The 23,688-nt window shown below is 41.6% G+C and overlaps 1 protein-coding gene across 3 annotated transcripts in view; it reads right to left on the minus strand.

The window, feature by feature from the left end:
• Nucleotides 1-23,688, minus strand: part of SEMA4G (semaphorin 4G) — a 300,010-nt gene that overhangs the window by 50,399 nt on the left and 225,923 nt on the right. For all 3 annotated transcript variants that reach the window (XR_016313584.1, XR_016313583.1, XM_089683293.1), the window contains exons 9-10: nt 22,284-22,447; nt 2,268-2,412 (exon numbers count right to left, since the gene is read on the minus strand). Coding sequence is in view for 1 of the 3 variants with exons in the window: in XM_089683293.1 (XP_089539419.1) it covers nt 2,268-2,412; nt 22,284-22,447 (309 nt within the window). In the remaining 2 variants the exon portion in view is untranslated. The remainder of the gene's footprint in view (nt 1-2,267; nt 2,413-22,283; nt 22,448-23,688) is intronic.

A 23,688-nucleotide genomic window follows, 5' to 3' on the forward strand; every position in this document is an offset into this window, starting at 1 on the left:
TGGCTGTCAGATAACAGTAGCCACAGTGGGAGATTCATCCATATGTGCTGCTTGGCTTGAATGGAGAAAATCTGTTTGATTTTTTTCTGTTCAGCCCATAGGCTGAAAAAAAAAAAAAATCTGTTGGTCTACGGACATCCCCCTGGCATCCTCTTTCCAACTGTAACTAAAGAGGCCTTTATTAGATACAATGGATTAAAAAGTCTACACACCCCTGTTAAAATGTCAGGTTCTATGATGTAAAAAATGAGACAAAGATAAATAATTTCAGAACTTTTTCCTCCTTTCAACTCAATTGAAAAACAAACTGAAATCTTGAACTGAAATAATGTTGTTGCATAAGTGTGCACACTCTCTTATAACTGGGGATGTAGCTGTGTTCAGAATTAAACAATCACATTCAAAAGCACGTTAAATAGAAGTCAGTACACACCTGCCATCATTTAAAGTGTCTCTGATTAAGCCCAAATAAAGTTCAGCTGTTCCAGTAGGTCTTTCCTGACATTTTCTTAGTCGCATCCTACAGCAAAAGCCATGGTCCGCAGACAGCTTCCAAAGCATCAGAGGGATCTCAAAGTTAAAAGGTATCAGTCAGGAGAAGGGTACAAAAGAATTTCCAAGGTATTAGATATACCATGGAACTCAGTGAAGACAGTCATCATCAAGTGGAGAAAATATGGTGCAACAGTGACATTACCAAGAACTGGACGTCCCTCCAAAATTGATGAAAAGACGAGAATAAAACTGGTCTGGGAGGCTGCTAAGAGGCCTAGAGCAACATTAAAGGAGCTGCAGTAATATCTAGAAAGTACTGGCTGTGTGGTACATGTCACAACAATTTCCCGTATTCTTCATATGTCTGGGCTATGGGGTAGATTGACAAAACAGAAGCCTTTTGTTATGAAGAAAAACATCCAAGCCCAGCTAAATTTTGCAAAAACACATCTGAAGTCTCCCAAAAGCATGTGGGAAAAATGTGTTATGGTCTGATGAATTCAAGGTTGAACTTTTTGGCCATAATTCCAAAAGATATGTTTGGCGCAAAAACAACACTGCACATCACCAAAAGAACACCATACCCACAGTGAAGCATGGTGGTGGCAGCATCATGCTTTGGGGCTGTTTTTCTTCAGCTGGAACTGGGGCCTTAGTCAAGGTAGAGGGAATTATGAACAGTTCCAAATACCAGTCAATATTGGCACAAAACCTTCAGGCTTCTGCTAGAAAGCTGAACATGAAGAGGAACTTCATCTTTCAGCATGACAACGACCCAAAGCATATATCCAAATCAACAAAGGAATGGCTTCACCAGAAGATTCAAGTTTTGACATGGCCCAGCCAGAGCCCAGACCTGAATCTGATCAAAATCTGTGGGGTGATCTTAAGAGGGCTCTTCACAGGAGATGCCCTCGCAATCTGACAGATTTGGAGCATTTTTGCAAGGAAGAGTGGGCAAATATTGCCAAGTCAAGATGTGCCATGCTGATAGATTCATACCCAAAAAGACTGAGTGCTGTAATAAGATCAAAACGTGCTTCAATACAGTATTCATTTAAGGGTGTGCTCACTTATGCAACCATATTATTATAGTTTTTAATTTTTACTTTCCTCCACCTAAAAGATTTCAGTTTGTTGTTCAACTGAGTTGTACAGTTTATAGGTTACATTAAAGGTGGAAAAATCATCTGAAATTATTTAATCTTTCTCATTTTTTTTTACATCATAGAAACCTGACATTTTAACAGGGATGTGTAGACTTTTTATATCCATTGTAGGTGAGTGGCAGTATTCTATGATGAGACTGATCAGGATATGAAAGACAGCATTTGAAAATCCCTCTCTCTGCTATCTTCATCTTTGTTCATATTCAATTTGTTCATATGAAACGCTACATACTATACAAAAGTGACACATCTGTGTAAATTGTTCAAAACATAAAAAAAAGACATACATAAAGTCCATATCTCCATCTCTTTATATATGATGTCTATTATTTGTTTTGAACAATTTACACAGTTCAATGTCACAGATGTATATATATATATATATATATATTTGTATTAAGAAGTGTATTTACACTTATAGTGGCAGCAACACATTTTTCTTCTTTTTAGAGGTTATTTCAATGGATTTTTTTGTGGATTGGGATAAGGTTTAGCAACTCTAAAATATTTCTTGCTTGAATGACTGCAGATATATTGTGCAAATTTGGCATGTGTTTATATACACACACTGTGACTGATACAGGGCTAAGAAGAAACACTTACAGAACCTGGTCTTGGCCTTGGTGGATCCCCTTGATATCTTGACCATTTCCGCAAAAGATCTTGATATTCCATGTAATCGCCCTCAAACACATCATGAATATCTGTTATGCTATACCGGCAGACTGCTGAGGCTTCCATGTTTCTCCTTGAAGAGAGAGAGACAATGTAATACAATTACTACATATCTGCAGCAGAGGTCATCGCATTTTTCTGAAACAATGGAACTATACACTGCTTAACACAAAAACATGGAATTACAGAACACGTATCAAGATACATGAGTTGGAGCTAATAACATAAATTATGAGCATTCATACAGCAGCAGTCGCAAATAACCTGCACTGATGAACAGCTGAGGCCCCTGTGATTTTCCAGGGCAAGCAATATACTGACATGGCTAGATAGCTCCACTAGTGGGCAACATATTTTCTGAGATGACTGAACACAATTGCTGCAATGTGGATAAAGACAGATTACTACTGATGTGCGGAAAATGCAACAAGACAGATGGAATGAAGTGAAAATGAATATGAGAGCAATTTAAAACAAAACAGAGCCACAAAAATATATTAGATACATGGAGAAAGGAAAAGATCAGCAAAAGGAACATAAAGAACCCTCCATATGGCATACAGCCTTCCAGCAGATAAGACACCCTTTATTTAAGCAAATTTGTCCTTAAATGATAACTGTAAGCTATGTTTGCTGTCTGGCAGTACGGGATACATCAAAAGTCATAAAAGCAAATCATTTTTTTGGTACCAGAAACAAATAGAGCCACACTATCATACTGCAGCATTTTTATCTTGTACAATACTATATTTCAGGTCACGGTGCCCAAAATAGTGTGCCAAGACACATTTTAATTGAGATATACTTGTAACTAAATGTCTTTCTTCTTATTTTATAGACACAGATGCATTGCGCAGTTCTATCGCTGCAGGGGAGTGTAGAATGAGTGGTTTATCTCAGCAGCAACAGTAGGCTGGGAATGGGTTCGTGACCAAGTTGTATTACTTGAATGCAGAGATGAAAAGTGAGGGTCAAGAACTTGGCTACAATGTCTGGTAGGTGTATCTGGATCATAAAACTGGCTGTACAGGCAGGTAAGACAGTTTTACATGTTTGTATTTCAACTATACAATATAGCTGTTTGCCTGAAGTTCAGAAATGATCTGTTACCTGTCTGCCTAATTACACAAACCAATGCTAAATTAACTTATTTTTGTCTGTTGCCATAAATGTGTTTTCTATACCCCATTAAATTGCAATGGCATACACCAATTTATCCTGATTAAGGAGACAGAAGAAAACAAGCAAATTCTACTGAGTGATTTTTCCGTGCTGCATCTCTAATTCCTATTCTATACAGTTTATATTAGTGTGAGGCGGCTTGTTGCTGGATGCGAAGAGAAATGCCAAAAAGAATTACAATGGAAGGTTTGAAATTCTGCATTATTGTGTGACACTGCACGGGCCAACAGCTCCCTGACAGACGAGAAAATCATTCCTATTTTCTGCATAGCAGGGTACTATTAACTCGTTTGCTGCCATATTAGTCTGCTAGCACTGATTCTTAAAGAGAAATTTCAGTTATTTCAATGATTTCTTTTTAAAGCTGTACTACAAAACTCTACCTACCATACAGACATGAGAGGGCAGTTGGAAAATCCTACAGTTGAATAATCATTATCTAACATGATAAAGCCCTGGCTGCTTAAATTCTTCAGATCAATAATTAATCCAGTAGTATCTGCAGTGGTCATTAGACTGTTATAGATTGGAGGGGCCAACAATCTATATCTCTAATGTGAATAGTCTACGTTCTCTCTAAAACAGCTGCAGGAATTTTATTTACAAACATTTTATTGAAAGTATCACAAATAGCAATACAGTCAAAAATGAAAACTTTATCTGAAATACAGAAAGTAATCAACTGTAAAAAAGATCAAAAAGCAAATTCTGATGAAGCGTCTCACTAAACCATACAAAGAGTACATCCATCAAAACTGACGTAAATAATGGAGATATGGACAAGATATAGATGAGTCATCTGATAAATAGTATTAGTCATGAGTTGGAAATCAAGCAACTAAATGCTGAAAAATGAAAAGCGTTCAGAGTCCAAAATATCCCACTTATCAGAGAAACGAGGTAGGGAGTTGTGTAGAGAATGAAAAATAAGTTCCATTAACAATAAAGAATCAATGCGGTCCAGAATTAGAGAAAAGGGGATGTTGGCCAAATTTTCAATTAAGTGCAATTGACCACAAAGTGGCAATACAAAAAGGTATGTATCAATTTCTCCATATAATAAGGCACATTTGGAACTGGGGGAGGTGCAGGACTTTTAGTTGCTACACTATATGTCCGCCATGCACTGTGATGCTCTGCATTACAAAAATAGTGCATGCACCATTTCAAATTTCATTCAAATTAATGGGCTTCCTTTATCAAACACTTGTTATAGCCTTGCAACAGTGTGAATCTTACTTAGCAGTACACCTGACTAGAAATACCTAAGCTCAATCGTTTAGAAAGGCTCCCGTGTATAGTAGTGGTCTCCAAACTGTGGCCTTTTGCTTGCCTTTATCTGGCCCTTGAGGCATTATTCCTGCCACCGGAAACAACAATAAGGCATAAGTCCTGCCTCTGACACGAACATTGGGGCACTATTCCTCCCTCTAGCACCAACTATTTCTTGCACCAAAGATCGGGCATGGTTTACTCCCACTGGGCACAGCCGCACCCCTAAAGTCTGAAGGACAGTAAACTGGTCCTTTCTTTGGAAAGTTTGGAGACCCTTGATATATTGTATACCATTGAATACAATTATTTTTCCTTTTCTACCCTATTCCCTTTGTGTATATTGGGAGCTACCATTTTTTTTTTTAGAGAAAGAGCAGAGGACCTTTCCAAACATGCACAGTGTAAAATAGCATAAGGATATTTAATATGGTTTTCACAAACAATCCTGACTTCTATTCTTTAGTCTAGGCTGGCCATAGATAAAACAGTTTTCCAAAGTTCATAGTACATCAAGTCGTACAATCCCCACAGCATAAATCCAGAACTGTATGACTCAGAAATGGTCCATGCATTGTCAGCAACATCCCAATAAATGAACACTACACTTGCAGCATACTCCTGCTTAAACATTTAGATGCCACACTTCTGTGATAACTGGCTCACAGCAATGTCTGCAAACAACTGAGATTGGCAGATATTTAGCAACTATAACAGCCAATGCAGGCAGGAAGGTAACCCCAGCCAAGGGGAGTCAGGGAGATCTAAAAACAACAGAAGTAGTGTGGTTTGAGGATTAGGTTTGGCCTATTATGTTGATGGACCCAGTGATGGATGGGTTTGAACATGCAATTTTATCACATCAAGGCACTGAGGGTTACAGAGGGCATGGGTAGTTCTGTCAGTATATATGCTCCATAAAGCAGAGCAGATATGGGACTTCTAAGCTGAGAGAGAGCATGTAAGTACCTTTGCAGGCACAATTATACTACTTGTTATATTGCTTATCCAAGCCCCCAATGTCTAAACAACTTTGACTATACTACCATTTTCATTCTGACTTTTGAGTTTTCTAAATCTGAAACACAGCCGATGGATAATGCCAATCACAAGACAGCATTTCCTTAGTAGTGAGTGGGTGATGTGGAACCCATTCTTCATAAATATTGATTTGATAAATTGCAAGATATCAGCAAACAATTCCCATCTGAGCAGGCATCATTCAGCCCAATCTTGGCAGAGTCCGCTGACAAAATTCTAATTGGTCTTTCTTTGCCAGTAATTATGAGCATCTGTTATCAGCAACAGCTCCCATCTATGGCTTCCTTACTTTCCAGTGAATACAAAAAGCTTTTAGTAGCTAAATTTAGTACCATACAGCTTATCCAACAGGTGCCACACTATCACAAGAGGTACTGTAAAACAATCTAAGCCTTGGGTCTAAGACTGGGTTAGAATCAAGCAATTTAGTTATTCGAATTACTGTATATAATTGCCTAAATATAAGAACATAACTAGAACTAATGGATAAAATTCAAGTGTATCTTTATGCAATGCTGACATTGTATATGTTCCTAATTCTTTCCCTGTGCAGCAGTTAACAGGCACATATAAGCTTGGGTTCAGATCGAACCCAGAAGTAAGTAGTCAATGCCACCTGATCAACTGCAGCCAGGGAATTCCCCACACCTAGCTGCATGTACACAAATGTGCGGGGATGCTTGTGACACCTTATAATAATAGAACCCCATTCCGAGTGGGAAATGCTCTGGCTGCAGTAGATTTTAAGCAGTGGGTGGTGTAACGATTGTGCGCAATAGGGACATGGAAGCTGTAGGCGACAGCCATCTTGTTAAAGTCTTGGCAATTTTGTTTATTATGAGCAATGATCTTCCTCCCCTCCCTCCTCCTGAAAATTGTGGATTTTGTAGCTGTAAGTTTTAACAAACTTCAGCCTCCAGACCTGGTCAGAGCTGTAAATAGCTAATTAGTCTTGGCAGGATGTCTGTTTTCACGAACCTCCCCTCCTCTTATCTCTAGTCTAATCCTAGTTTTATAACCATTGCTGTATACATTTGTTTGTGTGTGTTTTTTTCTGGGGTTCCCCCCCCCAGAGATTGTTTATTTTTAAATTTTTTACATTCTGCTAAAACTTTGCGAAGTAGTACTGCTTGGACCTTGAAGATGGGAACATACCCTGAAAGCTTGTCCTGAAAATTGTATGTTAGTGCACATAAAAAAAATATCACGGACAATACACGTTTCTAGTCACAAATCATGAAAAACTCTTTCCTCTGCCCTATCGTAAAACAATAATAACTCAGTCAAGCCTGCCACACATGATCTGTAAGGCCATTTAAGCTCTAGGAATGAAGAGCGTGCCATAAAATGTCTATTCCACATGGAACAGTTCCACATACAATTTGTAGTATTCAATAGGAACAGGGCACATTATTATTAGGTATATATTTCAATGGGGAATATCATACCGAACAAATCAAGGTCATACATGACTATGTTAGCACATACAAAAAGGGAAAAAAGCAGTCTCCTCCTGCCTGGGTGACAAAGGTACACTGTGTTTGGTATCCCTGGATACGAAATATAATTCTGAATAATATTCTGTCAGTTTTTAGAATACCACCTGCACATATTGCAAGTTCTTAATATTAGTGTAAAACTGTATTTGGTAATTGGTTGTGAACGTGATGGCCTCCCAGCACGCACCCCTTAAACCAGATTATTGGTCAGATGGCCTCTGGCGACACCCCTTTGATATCACATAAAAAGGGGATTATAGCACCTGGTAAGAAAGCTCTGATTTTACTATCAACCAAGGAACACCCAAGAGAGCAATGGTTTTGCACAGCGCAGCCATGGATACTCCTATTCTGGGGTCCCCCGCAGGGGCTGCTGGCTCCTCCCCCATAGCCACTTGCTATGGGGGCACTTATGAAGGCTCAATCACCAGCTGGCCTCTGATTCTCCCCTCCCCCCTCAGCTCCCTCCTCATGGGATTCGTTTACCAGTGATTAACAGCCTCCATATCCAGTGAAGAGAGAGAGAAGAGGAGAGAGCCAGGCTAAGGTAAGTATTTAGGGGGAGCTGAGGAAGGAGTTGATCACAGAATAGGTTTTACCTTAATGCAGAGAATGCATTTAAGTAAAAAAAAAAAAAATCTCTGTCTTTAGAACATTTTAATTTGTAGTTAGCATGATGTTATACACCCTTCCGCAATATGGGCAACCTGTGGACTTTTGATCCCCAAAGAGGCAATCAAAAAGAGATTTTTCAAATCTGGATGGAATTCGTGTTTATAGTATATGTAAATACAAATCACCAAAATCTCACATAAGCATAACATTCTAAAGTAATTTTAGGATTCATCCTCAATATTTTTATATTTGCACCTGATTTCATAATGATACCTGGTGGATCCTGCCATAACGATTCTTGCTCGGGTACTTCCTGTTATATGGCAACTATACTCTTCCAAATTTGCTCCTGCATTGTCACCCTGTCTCATGGACTTTCAATGACGAGTACAAGTGTCTGTTTTAACATAAATAATGCCAATGCCCCTGTCTCACCACCAGGAAACCTGCCCCAGTAAAGGACATGCAGTCACTGCTAGAGGGCATGCATATTGACAGGAAATGGCAGAAAAAAAGGTGCAGTGGATCAGCAGCACTGAAGTGTTACAAAGAATTAAAAAATATGTTATTAGAAAGAAAAATGATTAAGAAGATCGTAAAATCCCAAGGTTTTTTTTACCTTCATGCATTCTAGTAATGGCGGCGATCAGCGACTTTTAGCAGGACTGCAGCAGGCATTCTGACACTCGGGGGGAACTAACTTGGTGTCACTGACATCCCCAGTGACACCAATACAGTGATCAGTGCTAAAAATAGCACCGAAACTGTACCAATGACACTGGATAGGAAGGGGTTAATGTGAGGAGCGATCAAAGGGTTAACTGTGTGTAGGGAGTGTTTTACTAGGGGGCAGGGGGTGTGTGCTTCACTGTAAGCACCCTGATTGGGATGGCTGTGCTGTGCACAGCCATTCCGAGCAGTGTGCCCGAGCTGACAGGGAGAAAGACTGTAAACAAAACAGTCTTCCTCCCCGACGGTAATCACAGAGTGGGACCCGGTGACTGACATCCATGGCTGCGAATGACGGTGCGGGTAGGGCGCACGTGTTTCGTGCGCGCCCCTTTCCTGAAAGTGCAAATTCACATATATATATATATTTGATTTTGCGCAGCTGTGCCACCATGTAGCAGTATATCTGCTATACAGCGGCAGGTAAGCGGTTAAAGAGTCCCTAAAAATTAGAAACAATGGCTTTGAAATGACAGAGCTCAATTCTTTAAGGACCCGTTGGAGTATGCCATCCAGTCCAGGTGCTTTATTCACCTTTATTCTGTCTAAATATTTCTGAATCATATCAATTGTGAGCCAATGTGGATCATCTGGAGCTGTGTCAATTCCATGCCCATTATGGACAAGAGTTCCCCCATGCTCCTTTGTATACACAGAGCTGAAGAAGGTATTTCATAAATTTGTCTTCTCTTTGTCCCCAGTCACCCACTCTAGATTATTTTGTAAAGGGCCTACATGCTCGGACCGGACCTTTTTACTATTAATATATTTGAAGAATGTTTGGGGGTTGGTCTTGCTATCCTTTGCAATCTGTCATTCGTTTTCAATTTTTGCGGCCTTTATTTTTTTTTTGCATATTCTGTTATATTCTTTGCAATGTTTAAACGATGATAGCGTTCCTTCATTTTTATATTTAATAAAAGCTCTTTTCTTACTATCTATAGTTTTTTTTTTTTAACTTTGGCCGTAAGCCACATAGATTTGATTTTTAGCTTTTTAAACTTATCGCCCATGGGAATATATTTTGCAGTGTGTTCACATACAGTTTTTTTTTTTAAGAACTCCCATTTCTATGTTGTGTTTCCCTCACAGTCTTGGAGAGCAGCTCTGAGCCCTGGAAAATTAGCGCTCTTAAAGTTGAGCGTTTTTATTTTTCCTGTATGTGCTTTATGTTTACAGCTAACAATAAATGAAATCATGTTATGGTCACTGCTAGCCAGATATTCTTTTATATGGACATTCGTAGTAAGCTCTGCATGGTTTGAGATTACTAGTTCCAGCAGAGCATCATTCCTAGTTGGTGCCTCTACGAACTGTACCATAAAATTGTCCTGTAGTAGGTTTAAAAGATTTTTGCCCTTTAACTGTTCCTGCAGTACCATTACTCCAGTCACTTTCCGGGTAGTTAAAATCCCCCATTATTATCACTGTCCCAGCCCTTGCAGCCCTTTCGATCTGTGCAAGGAGCTGAGTCTTCACCTCCTCATTAACACTTGGAGACCTATAACAAACTCCAATGATTACCTTTGTAGTACGCACCCCCATGTGCAGTTCCACCCATAATGCTTCAGCCTCATCACACTTTCCCTCAACTAGATCCTCTTTCACACTCGCTCTGAGATCACTTCCCACATAGAGACAGACACCACCACCTTTCCTTTTTACCCTGTCTCTCCGAGAGAGAATATAGCCAGGAATAATAATGGCCCAGTCATGTGAAGAATGAAGCCAAGATTCAGCAATACCAATTAAATTATAGTTCCGTTCATGCACCAAAGCTTCCAACTCACCTGTTTTGCTTGGCAGACTTCTGGCATTGGTGAACAAACACCTTAATTCATTGACACCTTGTGCACATGTATTGTGTAAGCAAATGTAATTTGGTTATGGTTTAGATCTGTATTTTAAAACCATATCTAAAACCAAAAAACATTTCATATATTGAAACCTAAATATCCTTGCTGGCTGCATTCATTTTTTTCCAAGCTTTTTCCCCTTTATTTTTCATCTACTGATTCTGCCAAAGACAAGATAGGACTACACCCCTCTCCTATTCCCCATAACATAGTGAGACATGGTTTTGTGGTGTTCAGAGACAGCTGAGAACAATATAACAGATAACAGCAAAGACTAACAGCACAGGGAGCACACAAGGGTATTTTTGAGCTTTTCAAACAGACAAAGTGCTTTCAATGGTATGTTTAACAGACCAAAAGGCACCAAAAAAGGAGAAGTTCATTGTTAGGGTTTACATACACTTTTAATGGACATGTTTTTTTCTTATTTTCAAACAAATTTGAAGTCTCTAAATGGGCATCAGGGGATCCGTTTGCTCAACTGCTTGTGACTATATTTTTTCGATTCTATCTTCCTGCTGTGATACCCATGAAAATACTAATGGCCCAGATACTACCCCCTGTCCCTGTGGCCCCATTTTATCCATCACAATTATTGCAGTTAGACACATTGCCCACAACCAGACGCATGAGGCAGAAGACATTCTGGGCTGTGTAGAGAGACAGTGCTTTCATATCTCCAGGGGGGGCCATACTGGGAATTAAAAGCATTCCTGGCTTATGGAGTATTTATGCAAATAAGAAGTTCTGCCTTCAATAGCTACATGCATGTTCCAGGTCAGTGACTCAAAGTAGTAAAACATCAAAGAATCAAGCATGACTGCCAGGCCATTTACATTTTCAGAAGGACAGTAAAAGCAGTTGTATTTTATCTTGGTACAAGTTTCCTTTAGTGCAGCGGTTCTCAACCTGTGGGTCGCGACCCCTTTGGGGGTCAAACAACCCTTTCACAGGGGTCTCCTAAGACCATCGGAAAACACATATTTCCGATGGTCCTAGGAACCGAGACACCGCTCCTCTATCAGTCTCCAGGCGGGTCCACCCACATGCAGATACGTCCACATTTCCCTGGACGCGATGTGTGCGCGGGATGACATGCCGTCCCTGTCATCTGGCCACATCCTTGGGATCACTCAACAGCTCCGCCTCCTCACCAGCGATTGGCCGCCGGAACTGTAGCTCATGAGAGGCACACAGGCGGCCAATCACCGGCGAGGAGGAGCCGCCGAGCAGCAGCGCGAAGATCGAGCAAGAGAGCGGCCGGAGAAGGAAGACAGCTGACAGGTAAGTGTCTGTAGCGTGCAGATGGTGCTGCTGCAGCCAGGTATGCTGGCTGTAGATGGGAGAGGGAGGGAGCGAGCCCAGGCTGGAGCAGGAGTCAGCAAGGTAAGTATCATTGGTGTCAGTAGGAGGAATAGTGCCCCATCATTGGTGTCACTAATACCAATGATGGGGCACTAATCCTCCCACTGACAACAATGATGGGGCACTATTTCCTCCCCCCCCACTGACACCAACGATGGGGCACTATTTCCTCCCCCCCCCACTGACACCAACGATGGGGCACTATTTCCTCCCCCCCCACTGACACCAACGATGGGGCACTATTCCTCCCCCCACTGACCCCAACGATGGGGCACTATTCCTCCCCCCACTGACACCAGCGATGGGGTACTACCCCCCCCCTCCACTAACACCAATGATGGGGCACAATTCCCCCCCACACTAGTATCAATGATGGGGCACTATTCCCCCCCCCCCCATTGACACCAATGATGGGGCACTATTCCTCCCACACTGACACCAATTATGGGGCACTATTCCTCCCACTGATACCAATGATAGGTCACTATTCCTCCCACTGATACCAACGATGTGGCACTACTCCTCTCACTGACACCAATGATGTGGCACTACTCCTCCCACTGATACCAATGATAGGTCACTATTCCTCCCACTGATACCAATGATAGGTCACTATTCCTACCACTGATACCAATGATGTGGCACTACTCCTCTCACTGACACCAATGATGTGGCACTACTCCTCCCACTGAAAAATTACAGTTATGAAGTAGCAACGAAAATAATTTTATGGTTGGGGGTCACCACAACATGAGGAACTGTATTAAGGGGTCGCGGCATTAGGAAGGTTGAGAACCACTGCTTTAGTGTCTTAGTGCAAAAAAAAGACACGCTAAAACCTATGAGAGCATAAACTAGCTCTTCTTCTTCTTGCAGGGACACACCAGGCCTTCTTGTAAATGTCAGAATGGTCATGGTCAATGGTTTAGGTTTGTCACTAAACAAGACTAGATTACATGATACACAATACTAGCTCTTCTAGTGGCAGGTAGTGGAATCAAGCACTTCACAAAGTGGAGACTTGCATTACAGCAGATGGCACTGCAAATCACAGTAAAAGTTTGCTTTTTAACCACTTCCTGTCTGGACACTTTTACCCCCTTCTCGTCCAGGGCAAATTTCAGCGCTATCACACTTTGAATGACAATTGCGCGGTCATACAACACTGTACCCATATGAATTTTTTACCATTTTTTTGAGACAGATAAAACTTTATTTTGGTGGTATTTATTCACCGCTGGGATTTTTATTTTTTTTGCTATGTAAATCAAAAAGTCCAAAAATTTTGAAAAAAGTGTTTTTCTTATAAAATTTTGCAAATAAATAATATTTCATCATAAATCCTGGCCAAAATTTATTCTGTTATCTTTTTAGTAAAAAAAATAAAAATAAACCTAATTATTTTATAACCAAAAATTACAATTTTTAAACTTGTTTTTACATTTTTATTTTATTTTTTTATATTAATTTTATTTTTTTTTCACATACTGTCACCCTAGCAGTACAGTGTCACCACAGTATTTTTTCTTTACACTGATTGCTTTTACACCCATATAGGATGTAAAAGCAATCATTTCTCTCTTTGTCTGCATTCTTGCAGCCATTGAGAACTACTGAGTGAGCTGTGATTGGTCACAGCTTGTCACATGGTACAAGGCTGTTGTGAATAGCCTTGTACCATGTGACCTCTGTGATCATTCACAGATTTCACACGTAGTAAGCAATGATGTCACAAGTGACATCTTGCTTACTACTTTGCATGTGATCACTGATTGGCCAATCAGCGATCACACGATCGGGACCTCCTACAGCGGGCAGGACACAGCGGGCACCAGATCGCGGTGCTGTGCACTCTCAGGGAGCGCGCAAAAGAAGGGTGCGGGGAGGCCATTTATAAACGGCCACCCGACCCTGCAGTGCCACCGTCCGGCCGTTTATATATTGTATATATACTTATATACAAGTCCATTTATCCCCTCTGCCCAAGAACAAATTATTGTGACATGTTGCACATATGGAATATTTAAAAAAGAAGTAAAGAAGTGAAATTCACAATGTGAAGGAGAACAGAATGTTAAAACAATTGCTGCATAGTCAGGGAGTGGTCATGTCCCACTGATTAGAAAATGCATTTAAAGTGTCACTAAAACCACATCATAAAAAACGATCAATAAATGCTGTATTACATGCTGTTCACACTCACAATGGTCACAATGGGATATGTTTTCTGTATTCTGCAAAAAATCTAGTTGATTCTGCTACTCTCTATCTCCCTCTTCTGTCCATGTCCCCAATGCAACTAGGGATTTTGCAGAGCAGTGTTGGCAGCTACGGCACATGCTCAGTTTTCAGCGATTTCACATCTGAGCAGCATATGTGACTATAGAGTCACACATGTGGGTGTATACACAGTGGTAAATAACAGCTTACGCCCTCCCTCTTCCTCCTTTATGCGCGCTAAACAGCTAAACACAACAGGGGTGAGATATTACATCTTGATTGACAGAGGCTTCACCTTCTTGCTATTCTAAGACACAAGCTGTAGAGGCATGACACAGCCTGCAAATGCAAGAAATCCATTCACACCATGTTATTGCCTACAAATAATAAAAATTTGATTTCAAATATATATTTGTATGACGAGTTAAAACAGTTTACTGATATTATTTTTACTCTGTATCCCAAAGGCTGGGTTTTTTTTTTTAACATGTGACCAGCAGCAGAGGACTAGAAATTCCTCCTGCCACGGTATCCCTGCAGATAGCCTGGGAAGGAACAGAGTCATGTGACAGCTGTATATTGATGAGGAAAAAGGTACTTAGATTTTTTTTCATTAAAATAAATACAGTGCCATCATCCACACACTAAAATAAAAAAGATAATGTAAACTAAACAGTGTGCGTTTAGTATCACTTTAACTTCTTGCCGACCGCGCATAGCCGAATGACGGCTTCACCGCGGCCGGCCAGTTCTGAGTGGACGTCATATGACGTCCTCCCAGAACGCGCTCTCCTGCGCGCCCCAGGGGGCGCGCACCCGGCGATCTCCGTGATCGCTGTGTCCTACGGACACAGCTGATCACGTGATGTGGTGAAAGGCCGATCCCACCGGCCTTTTACCACGTGATCAGCGGTGTCCAATGACACGCTGATCACAGGGAAATGCAAGTGCCGGTTCTCGGCTGCACTTTCCTCACGCTGTCAGATCGTGAGGAAAGTACTGCCGAGAACCGGCAGTTGTCAGAGCGGGGATCGGCACCGATCATCAGGGCACTGATGATCAGTGCCCTGATGATCGGTGCCCAGCAGTGACACCCGCAAGTTCCGCCCAGCAGTGCGCCCACTAGCCCCGCCCACCCGTTCCCAGCAGTGCCCCCACCTGTGCCCAGCAGTGCCCCCACCTGTGCCCAGCAGTGCCCCCACCTGTGCCACTCTGCAGTGCCACCTACCTGTGCCCAGAAGTGCCACCTACCTGTGCCCACCAACCAGTGCCACCCACCTGTGCCCACCCACCAGTGCTGCCCACCAGTGCCACCCACCAGTGCAGCCCAGCAGTGCTGCCAGTCAGTGCCACCAGTCAGTGCCCAGGGGTTGTGCCAGTCAGTGCCGCCAGTCAGTGCCCAGAAATGATGCCAGTCAGTGCCGTCTATCAGTACCCATCATCAGTGTCACCTATCAGTGCTGCATATCAGTGCCGCCTATCCGTGACCCCTAATTAGTGCTGTCTATCAGTGCCGCCTATCCGTGCCACCTCATTAGTACTGCCTATCAGTGCCGCCTATCAGTGCCCATCAGTGCCGCCTCAACGCAAATCAGTGAAGGAGAAAAAATACCTGTTTGAAAAATTTTAAAAAAGAAACAAATAATTTTTTTTTCAAATTTTTTGCCCATTTTTAATTTATAGCGCAAAAAGTAAAGCGCCCAATGGCGATTAAATACCACCAAAAGAAAGCTCTATTTGTGAGAAAAAAAATGATCAAAATTTCATATGGGTACAATGTTGCATGACCGCGCAATTGTCAATCAAAGTGCGGCAGCGCTGAAAGCTGAAAATTGGCCTGGTAAGGAAGGGGGTACAAGTGCCTGGTAGGCAAGTGGTTAAATAATTAGGAATTCGGGCATTTCTAAAGGTGAATTTTTTTTCCTTTAAATAACAAACATGTCTGTACTTGCGCAAAGCAGCCTGGATCCTCCTCTTCTCAGATCCCCTGCACGCTCTCCTGACTCCTCCTGTTTGTCTGGGGTGCCACCACAGCAAGCAGCTTGCTGTGGGGGCACCTACTGCTCCGTTTGTCCATTCACACACGGAGCCGTAGCCTGGCCCGGCCCCTCTTTCTCCTTATTGGCTGAGTGGCTGTGGTTGACAGCAGTGAGAGCCAAACGCTCCTGCTTGCTGTCTCAGCCAATGAGGAGGAAGAGACCCGGGACAGCCGAGGCTGTCATTCACATCGCTGGATCACGATGAGGCTCAGGTAAGTATTGGGGGGGGGGGGCACTGCTACACACAGGTTTTTTACCTCCATGCATAGAACCAACAGACTTTTATGGTCGAAACCGTTTTTCTATTCAAAACTTAGTCACCGGTCACACCGCTGCGATTTAAAATTGCGCAATTTGTGTGCAATTTAAGCGTGATTTCTGAACACTTTATTGCTACTTGTTAAGATTTTCAATGATTTCTTGCAATTTGCAGTGCAATTTCCATTATATTCTATGTATGTGAAATTGCAACAAAACTGTAGAAAAACTACTTTATAAATTGCGCTGCAGCAAATCGCAAATATTAAGGCACTGACATACAAATTTATCAGATGCAATCTTAACTCCCAAATCGCACAGTTAAGACGGTGACGCTATGAAGCTGCCAGGTTCTGTGTACAGGTAGCCCATGCAAGTCCATAGGGATGCAGCAGCTGTCCTAATTTAATAAGCATGCGGGCGCAGGTGAGCATCCCTGAATGTAAACAGTTTCCCATTGTCACCACTCACCCAAACCCCTGCCAAATGAGGATGAGTGGTTGTGTCTGTGCAGCCGCATGCGTCCCCATAGACTTGACTGGGCTGCCTCCATGCAGCAAGTGGTGGTTCCAGCCATATAAACCGCCAATTCATGCTGTATGAGCCATAATACCCGTGTGAATGAAGCTTTTATATTAAAAGACTGAAAACAAAACTTAAGGATACACATTTTTTTTTATTATTATTATATACTGTAGGTGTATGCACACTGCTAAACACAGCTCGCCATCTTACTAATCTTTTCAGTCACCTTAGTACTCAGGCTAATCTACATCTTTAATGCACATATGCTAGACAAAGCCAGAATCTATTCCTTTAATCTTTGCAACCAGAATCTATTACTTTTTACATGTGCTTAGAATGTGAATACCTGCAAAGTAATCCATTTGCTCCACATAATGCATCAAAAACATATCCAAGGAATGTTAATGGAGTAGGAGTTAGATATGCATTCGATGCTTTGTCTTGCTACAGATACTAAGCTTTACAAAAATTGGAGTTTCAGACACACTCTAACCCTAGGTTCACACCTAAGCGTTTTCTGCAGCGGTTTGCAGAAATGCACTACAGTCCATTTAACATGATCTCCTATGGGACATGTTCATATCTCCGCGTTTTCACCAGGTGCAGTTTTTGGAAAGGGTCAGGGACTTTTTTGATCGCAAATAGTTGCATTTTTGGTTCCATAGACTTCAATGGAAATGCTGCAGAAAAGCATGCAGTGCGTTTTTTAATGCCTTTTTGCCACGTTTTAAATCTTCCTACCAACAAGAAACATTTTCTAAAAAAAGAAAAAAAAACAGCGGCAAAAAACGCAGGTGCAAAAACACAAAACACAATGCGAAAAGCAATGCAGAAACTGCTCAAACGCAACGTGCATAGGTGTGAACCTAGCCTAAACCATTTCATCAACCTTCATCCATAAGAAGGGGAACCTGACAAGGATGCCTCTTTCCTCCATCCCATTAGCCTTGCTCCATTTAACACACCTTTGTAGAATCAATCCAAACATTTATGGAGCAGATTTTAGGGCCACATCTTTTAAAGCAAGTTTATATGCGGATGACCTGCTCCTAATCCCAACACAATCATTTATCGCCCTACCTAATCTATTTTCCACTCTCAGGAAATTCTCTAAAATATCTGGCCTAATTATTAAAGTCATCTCTAATATCTCACTTCCACATGCTACACCTAACTTCTCTTAAGCAAAACCTTAATTTAAACTGGTTGAACTCCTATTTAGGCTACTTGGGAGTGTGCTTAAAGTGGTACTAAACCCAGGACCCTGCATTCACTATATCTGGGTCCCCCCAGTACACAGAACATGGAAGTGCAATTATATTAGTAAATAAAAACTGCTAAATACCTTTTCTCATCAGCACTATATAGCAGTCTTGTGACTTCTATCAGTGTCCAGATGAGCACTGGCTAAAGCTTGTAGGAAGAGTTTTCATTCTTCTCTAACTGTCCTAAGAGGCTGCATAACCCTTGACCCTCTGCCTGGACAGTGCTGAGTGGACCTGTGCTGATCACATAAACCTTCCCCCCCCAAAAAACCTCTCTAGCAATAGGTCTGTATTATCAGCAGATGGGGACAGTAGAAGAAGTGGAGGATCAGAGAAGACAGGATCAAACAGCCTTTTTACACAATGCGGAGGATTAACCCCTTGGGTTCCACAGTGAGTATAACAAGCATGCTTTACAGAACATACAGGCTGATTTTACTGTTGTGGGTTTAGTAACACTTTAATGCAATCTCTATTGACTCTGTACTGGAAGAACTATCTTACAACTTTTAGGAGTCAAAACTCATATCTTCCTTGTCAAAACATAACATCGCTTGAACAGGGAAAACGAACACCAGAAAAGTTACCATATTGCCAAATTTTTGCACCCTTCCTATCCCCATTCTGACTTCTAAACTGAACTAATTTCAAAACCTTGTTAAAATTATTCAAAATGAAATTCATACAGTAAATGACCAGGATGGCTCCATTTACACAAATATTTCATAGAAGCTCAAATTACTACACTGATCTCCTTATTCACCTCAATGAAAATTTCCTACATGGGTAGACTTGGAGGCCCACTGTTGCTCACCTGTAATCCCCTGAGCACTCTTGGCTCCCATCCCAATCAAGACCTCACGCCTACCTTTGTTCTCAAGAGGCAATCATTATTCTCTCCTGGCACCTTTCACTGGTGGAGCTCTCATGTGTTCCAGGGTTTGTACTCTTTCAATAGTTGCTGCACAGTCTATAGTTGGACTGGGATCAGGGAGACATTTAATGTGGTTGCAAGGCTTGAAGGTTTTTTTTTTACATTCACACATTCTTTGCATGAAGGTAAAAAATCTTCAGTATGCAGCTCCCCCCGCAGAACCTCCATATACTTACCCAAGTCCAATCCCAAGATGTGGACGAGAGCAACTGTGTCTTTGTCCCTCCTCACTGGCTCAGAGACATTGGATCCCGCTGCTGTCAATACCAGCCAGTGAGGCGAGGGTGGGTGGGGGGCTTGGGAATACACCCAAGTGTTCCCATAGCAGAAAACTTGCTATGGGGGCACTCGGCAGGGGGGAGGAGTCCAGAGCGTCATTAGGAGACCCGAGAAAAAGAACAATCAGGGTAGATAAGTATACCATGCTTGTTATTAAAAATAGATAAATAAATAAGCCTTTAACATCACTTTAATGCCCCCCCCCTCTCAAAGATATTTGATATATGCAAATTTGCTTACATCAGCAACAGCTAACAAATCTCACATATCAAATATCTGTTTTGAGCACATTTGCAACCATATGCCTGTCTCTCTCAAGCTGACATCTATATCCAATTCAAATTGTTGCCTAAAATTGCAGTATATACACAAGTTTTGGAAAGGAAGCTCAATGGCACAAAGCAAAAATGACAGGCAACAAATTTGATCTACAGTTTCTTCAATCAATTTAACCTCTATAAATGCAATCTCAGCTAACCTGGCATTTAAGGTCCTCACACATTGGTATACAGTTCCATTCAGAATGATGCAACTCAATCCCTTACTCCTGGATTTGAGAGGCTGTAGTGCTGCTGGAGATGTGCTGTACCTTTGATGGTCCTGTCCTATGTTGAGCAGATTCTGGACCAAGGTATTTAAATGTTATTTAGCAGTCCCTTCCCGAAATATCCCTGGCTTGTGCTTCTCCATCTCAAACCCCATTTCCTCACCAAATCACAATTCAAACTAACTACTTTGGTATTATTAGATGCCAAACAGTTGGTGAGGCCTGCCGGAAGAAATTTACGCAATCAGCAGAGGTCAGGCAATGCATAGACTCATTTATCATCAGTGTAGTAGTACACTCATGAACACTCACAAGAAATTTATTTTTGTCTGGGCACCATGTATCCAATACACATATTCCTCAATTCCGCCTGAATGCTGTACCTCTATGGAAAATTCAATTGTCCTCTCTCCATGCTTCCCATGCATCTGCCCCCCAAGCTTTCTGTATTTCCTCTGTCTCTTAACTTCCTTTCTTCAGTGCTTCCACTATGTTAATGCTTCCCATTTCACAATGTTCCCACTCACATTTCCTTATAGGAGATATGCTCATTAAAATAACTATAAGTTACGATGGTATGGAGAGGTTTTCTTCCTCACCTTTTGTAACCAGAGATGTTGTCTGTGGTTTAATCATTCAGAAGCTCTGTGTGTCCACTAATAACAGTCCCACATGGTCCTGCACTAAGTACCCTTATTGTATAGTAGTCGACTGCTAACCATACAAACTTGTGAATCTCAGTAACTTAACTGAATTATCTTTAAAATCTCAATCAAAATCTACTGAAAGAGAAAAACGTAAGTGTAAATGAACTAGTCTTATAGAATCATAGAATGAAAGGAGTCCAACAAAGAACCAATGGAATCCAACTTAAAGTAATGGGGAAAAAAGGCTTTATGTAACTTTTCATTATTTTCTCTAGTTTGTGTAGACATTATATACACTATATCGCCAAAAGTATTGGGATGCCTGCCTTTACACAAACTTTAATGGCGTTCCAGTCTTAGTCCGTAACAACTTCAACTCTTCTGGGAAGGCTGTCCACAAGCTTTCGGAGTATGTCTATGGGAATAATTGACCATTCTTCCAGAAGAGCATTTGTGAGGTCAGGCACTGATGTCGGATGAGAAGGCCTGGCTTTCAGTCTCTGCTCTAACTCACCCCAAAGGTGTTCTATTGGGTTGGGGTCATGACTTTGTGCAGGCAAGTCAAGTTCCTCCACCCCAAAATCACTGATCCATGTCTTTATGGACCTTGCTTTGTGCAATGGTACGCAGTCATGTTGGAACAGGAAGAGGTCATCCCCAAACTGTTCCCACAATGTTGGGAGCATGAAATTATCCCAAATGTCTTGGCATGCTGTTGCCTTAAAGAGTTCCCTTCACTGAAACTAAGGTGCCAAGCCCAACTCCTGAAAAACAATCCTACACCATAATCCCCCCCCCCCCCCCCACCAAAATTTACACTTGGCCCAATGCAGTCAGGCAAGTACCGTTCTCCTGGCAACCACCTAACCCAGACACCTCCATCGGACATCAGACAGAGAAGCGTGATTCGTCACTCCAGATAAACACATCTCCACTAGTCTAGAGTCCAGTGGCGGTGCATCCGACACTTTGTATTGCACTTGGTGATGTAAGGCTTGGATGCAGCTGCTTGGCCATGGAAACCCATTCCATGAAGCTTTCTATATACTGTTGTGCTAAACTGAAGGCCACGCAAAGTTTGGAGGTCTTTAGCTATTGACTCTGTGGACAGTTGTCGATTTCTGCGCACTGTGCACTTCAGCATGTGCTGACCCCGCTCTGTAATTTTATGTGGCTACCACTTTGTGGCTGAGTTGCTGTTGTTCCCCATTGATTGCATTTTGTTATAATACCACTAAAAGTTGACCGTGGAAAATTTTGTAGGAAATTTCCCAGATGGACTTATTGCACAGGTGGCAACCTATCACGGTACCATGCCTGAATTCACTGTGCTCCTGAGAGCAACCCATTCTTTCACAAATGTTTGTAGAAGCAGTCTGCATGGCCAAGAAGGTGATTGGAACACCTGAATCCAATGATTTGGAGGGGTGTCCCAATATTTTTGGCAATATAGTGTATATATGTGTGGTCAATTGCATTTCATGCATCATAACAGAAAAAAAAACAAAAACCTTAGACTCCACCCTAACCCTGCACCCATTCTGCTTTATTTCAGAGCTCAATTCCACTTTTGTAAGCATCACCCATTCAATATAAATCGTGAGAACCCCACTAAAGTTGGAACATTAATGAAGGAACTTTGCAGGGAAAAAAAAACACTCCAAAACTTACCACTGTAAAATAAAGGCTCCATAGAAGATTGTTGTATTCCAGCTCCCCACCTCTAGGGTGTATGCACTCTTTAATGTTTCGTAGTATGGCATGAAGCAGGCTAATCGTGCCTTCAAGAATGAAGTCCATTTCCTCTGCAAGATCTTCTTCCCTCCCATGTCACTCTGGGAACATAAAGAAAAGATTATGCGACTAAACAAAAGTAAACAGAAATGAGCAAAAAATTGGGAGAGTTTTTGACAACGGATGGTGAAACTCAAATGCTGCTATAAAATTTATACATGCACATTTTTCTCTTTTATCCATTTAAACATGCTGCAGATACAGAAAGTAACTGTTCTTGTGCCGAGTATATATAGTATGCTCCTACCTCTTTGACTTCAACAAAAATCAAAACAGGTATTTTTTCACTTATTGAACAGATATATCAAAACACTTTCAATAGCGTATTTAATAGATCGAAAGGTAGCAAATAAGAAGTTCATTGTAGGAGTTTACATACATTTTAATGTAAAAAAGGAGTCTAAAAATCACACATTGTTCTATAAGGTGCCTGGCATAAATTGCGTGCACCCCATAGAGTAGCCTCTCTCAACTGGAATTCCGCGGAAACAATAGGTTCCTCCTGAGGTTGTTGAGGATTTCTTAAAGGGTTAGCTCACCTTTACCAAAAAACTGCCTATGCAGGTAATGGGTGCCTTTAGATGACCAGAGTTAAATCATGCCATTGCTATACATGTAGGCCATTTACATACCTCCTGATGTCTGGCCAAAAAACTCCCAGAGATGGCATCATCTCATCCTGCCTTGTCCAAGGACATTGCTAAGAAACTCCCTGTGGATTAAACTCCCTTGCATGCGCTCTCTTCCCCACTGTTGCAGTAGCTCTAAACTCAGAGAAGTGGCAATGGAGAAGACAGTGGAGCAAACCTGCAGGATTTTTAGAGCTCACTCCTGGTATGATGGGGTGAGCAGTAACAGCTGGGATTATTTTAGCAAAGTCCTAGCAGCAAGACAGATTATGCCTAGAGTAAGGGCATTATCCAGCTTTAGTCAAGGCTAAATAGTTTATTGTGATACAAGTGCTCCTTATCTGCATAGGTAGTTTTTAGGGAAGGCGAACTAACTCTTTTAGCAGTGAGAAATGGCCAATTGATCTCTCACTTACACTAACCACCTATGCAAGGGGGAAATTTAGCACTAACCACCAATGTAAAGGGTCACTTCTACACTCAGCACCAAGGTAAGGTAAAACCATTATTATGTAATCAGCTGTAGGTTTGGTCATTTTTACCAAGGATTCTCCAAAACCTGAACATTATTTAAAGGGTTCCTCTGAGGTAAAAGGCTATGATTACCTACTAACCACTGCTGCTGCCCAAATTGGCAAGATTGCGAAAACAAC

The sequence above is a fragment of the Staurois parvus genome, unplaced genomic scaffold (assembly GCF_062004578.1).
Source record: "Staurois parvus isolate SC_StPar_1 unplaced genomic scaffold, SC_StPar_1.0 ptg000303l, whole genome shotgun sequence".
Taxonomy (NCBI): Eukaryota; Metazoa; Chordata; class Amphibia; order Anura; family Ranidae; genus Staurois; species Staurois parvus.